Source organism: Phyllobates terribilis, unplaced genomic scaffold, assembly GCF_046119375.1.
Source record: "Phyllobates terribilis strain yellow unplaced genomic scaffold, ASM4611937v1 Scaffold_11__3_contigs__length_659146591, whole genome shotgun sequence".
NCBI classification, from domain to species: domain Eukaryota; kingdom Metazoa; phylum Chordata; class Amphibia; order Anura; family Dendrobatidae; genus Phyllobates; species Phyllobates terribilis.
Window position 1 is genome coordinate 557,107,717 of NW_027362771.1, and position 3,209 is coordinate 557,110,925.

Sequence of the window (3,209 nt, forward strand, 5' to 3'; positions counted from 1 at the left end):
GGTCTACTTCAATTTGTCAAACAGGTTCTATTTAAGTGATTTCTTGATTGAGAACAGATGTGGCAGTAATCAGGCCTGTGTGTGGCTAGAGAAATTAAACTCAGCATTTCAAAGTTGTGATAAACCACAGTTAATTTATGTTTTAAGGGGGAGGGCAATCACTTTTTCACACAGGGCCCTGTAGGTTTGGATTTCTTTTTCCCTTAATAATCAAGACCTTCATTTAAAAACTGCATTTTTCGTTTACTTGTGTTATGTTTGTCTAATAATTAAATTTGTTTTGTATTCTGAAACATGTGTGTGTGTTCATTGTCGTCTCTGTAACCATTATTATTTCATGTAGATTTCTATATAGCCTTGAGGACTCTCAGTTCTTTTTTGTTTTTGTTGCACATCTTGATATCAACTGTCAAGAGAAGAAGTGAAGACTGCGAGAAGCTGGTAGTTGTTGTCAAATTGCTGCAGAAAAGCCATCACTGTGGACCAATCTTTCAAAATATTAAATTAATTTACTTAATTTGTAAACATCGCAAAGGGAAAGAGAAGAAAATGACAAATGACAAAATTGGGGTGCTTTTATGTACCCACTGCAAAATGTCAAGACAATGCAATCAGAAAAAGCAAGGATTCAATATTAAAAAGTTATCAATAAAAATGTGAGCTCAAGCAAGTCCTGAGCTCCTTCAACCTGAAAATGAAAATGTTTCGGGTCCCAAAACTTGGCAACACAAACAACCCAAATTATTTCTAACACATTTCTGAAATAGTTTTCACCACTAAAATAATAAAAACTCTGGACAAGTTAGTATCACTGTAATTGTACTGACGTGGTAAATCATGATGCCTGATCATTTTGCAAATCATTGAATCTTGTAAAAACAAAACCCACAAAAATTGGTGGCGTGTTCAACACTTATTTTTTGTGGGACGAGTTGTATTTTTAAATGGCACCATTCATTTTACCATTAACATTTTACCATTTAATGTGCTGATAATGGGAAAAAACTCCAAGTGAGATGAATTTGAGAAAATTTTTCATTACTTGTTTTCCATCTATCTCTGCCCTTTTCTGGCATCTGTAAATCAAGGAGAAGGAGGGTGGAGGAGGATGAAAAACAACTAGGTGGGAAGGGGCACTGACTGTTCTGCCAAGGTAAGGGTGCACTGAACATCAGTGCTTGGTTTGAACAGTCATTTTGTGCTGACAGATTCTCTTTAACCATCTAATATGGCTTCATACTATCTTTGCTATTGTTGCTGTGTGATCACTACAGATTGAATGCTTTATAGATTGGTTCATTAGTGGTAGAACCACAGGTTTTCTAGATGGGAAATTCCTTTAAATTATGTTTCTTAGAGCTGTTATAACATCGTTATTCCTCAAGCTGTACACCAGTGGGTTTAACATTGGAACTACAGCAACGCAGATCATGGTTAACAACTTGTCCTGTTCTTGGGACTGTTCAGATTCTACTTTCATATTCAGGCTGAGAGATGACAAGCAAAATAAGAGCACAATGGTAATATGAGAGGAGCATCTTGAGAAGGCCTTTTGCCTTCCAGATGATGTTTTTATCTTCAGTATAGTAGATATGATATGAATATAGGAGGTAAAGATTAGTATCATGCAAATAAATCCCAAAGTTGTCCCATTCACCGTTATTAAAAGTTGAATATGTGTGCTGTCAACACAAGAAAGTTTCAAGATTGACATCATATGGCAGAATATATGATTGATCTCTATGGAATCACAGAATGATAATTTTGATATTAGTAAGGTGTGCACCAACGCATTTATGGCACCCAAATTCCAAGATAAGAAGGCTAATATGGAGCATATCCACTTATTCATGAGAAGGACGTAACGCAGCGGAATACAAATTGCCACATATCTGTCGTAAGCCATAGTCGTCAATAAGAAGAACTCAGTCCCAACACAGAAGACATACAGAAATAATTGAAGAAAGCATTGAGAATTCAAAATGCTGGTGTCCTGAGTTATCGTAATGGCTAACAGTTTCGGTGAGATAACGGAGACATATATCATGTCCAGCACCGACAGGTTGCACAGGAAGAAATACATTGGAGTATGAAGTTTGGAAGCCAGACATACAATGATAAGAATTATAAGGTTTCCCAATATGCATATCAAATACATAATGCAGATCCCAAGAAAAAATACAAGACGAACCTCGGGATAATTAGAAAAACCCACCAAGTGAAATTCTGTGCCGGTTGTACAGTTTTGGAAAATTGTCGCCATATTTGTTCATTGGATTTCACATTCAGTGTTTTAGTACATTGATCTGCAGTCTGAAATGAATAATGGAAATGGATCGGAGATGGAGAATGATAGAATGGATTACATCAAAACTATGAATGAGTTTTGTTTAAGTTCTCAGTAATGGAAAGTTTAAAAAAGGCTCCGAGTGCCATCATATGGTGCCTTCAGCCAGATCTGTTTTGAAGATGTCAAGGCTGGGCAATTATACAAAGCTGCAGGCTGAAATAAAAAAAGGAAATGGATCGGAGATGGAAAATTATAGAATGGATTAGATCAAAACTATGAATGAGTTTTAAGTTCTCAGTAATGGAAAGTGCCATCATATGGTGCCTTCAGCCAAGTCTGTTTTGAAAATGGGCAAGGTGGACAATTGTACAAAGCTCCAATTTAATAAGGTTACCCTGAGCATAGGAGCCATGTGAGCAAAGTTAGATGATGGGCACATAATGTATTTTTCATGCAGATTCTGCTGTGAATCCACCTGACAAAGAACCACAAAAGTGTCTGATAAAATGAACAGTAATGTCAGAACAAGATGACTGTGCAGGTGTTCTGACTTCGGTCATTTATTTTAACTGCTTTAGGGTTCTGAAGCCCATGAGCAGTTAAAAGAAGTGACATACTCATTCTTCGGGCAGCTTCAGCTTTCTTTAACTTAAAGTATAGAGTGAAAGCTGTCAGTGGCAGAGAGACCACAAGAACAAGGGTAAAGCCGCCAGCAAATCTGCCTCAGTTGAACGTCCGCCAGCGTCGTCCTGAAGGGGTTTTGCCTGAAAAAAACGCGGCGGCTGCACTGGCATCTATCACCTGAGTTGGGACTTAAACAAAATTTTGTGCAACCCAAGAAAATATTATGCATGTATCATCAATAATAATATTAGCAGTAGAAGTCATTGTTACATTCATGGCATTCAGTCATCACGGT

At 37.2% G+C, this 3,209-nt stretch overlaps 1 protein-coding gene across 1 annotated transcript; it reads right to left on the reverse strand.

Moving 5' to 3' along the window:
• Nucleotides 1–1,339: 1,339 nt before the first annotated feature.
• LOC141167364 (olfactory receptor 1G1-like) lies at nucleotides 1,340–2,263 on the reverse strand. The gene has a single exon (XM_073654777.1). It carries the CDS (start codon nucleotides 2,261–2,263, stop codon nucleotides 1,340–1,342), a length of 924 nt encoding a protein of 307 aa, XP_073510878.1.
• Nucleotides 2,264–3,209: the final 946 nt, after the last annotated feature.

Excerpts from the sequence above, each read along its gene's own strand:
- LOC141167364 (XM_073654777.1), bottom strand. The coding sequence starts at position 2,263 with ATGGCGACAATTTTCCAAAACTGTACAACCGGCACAGAATTTCACTTG.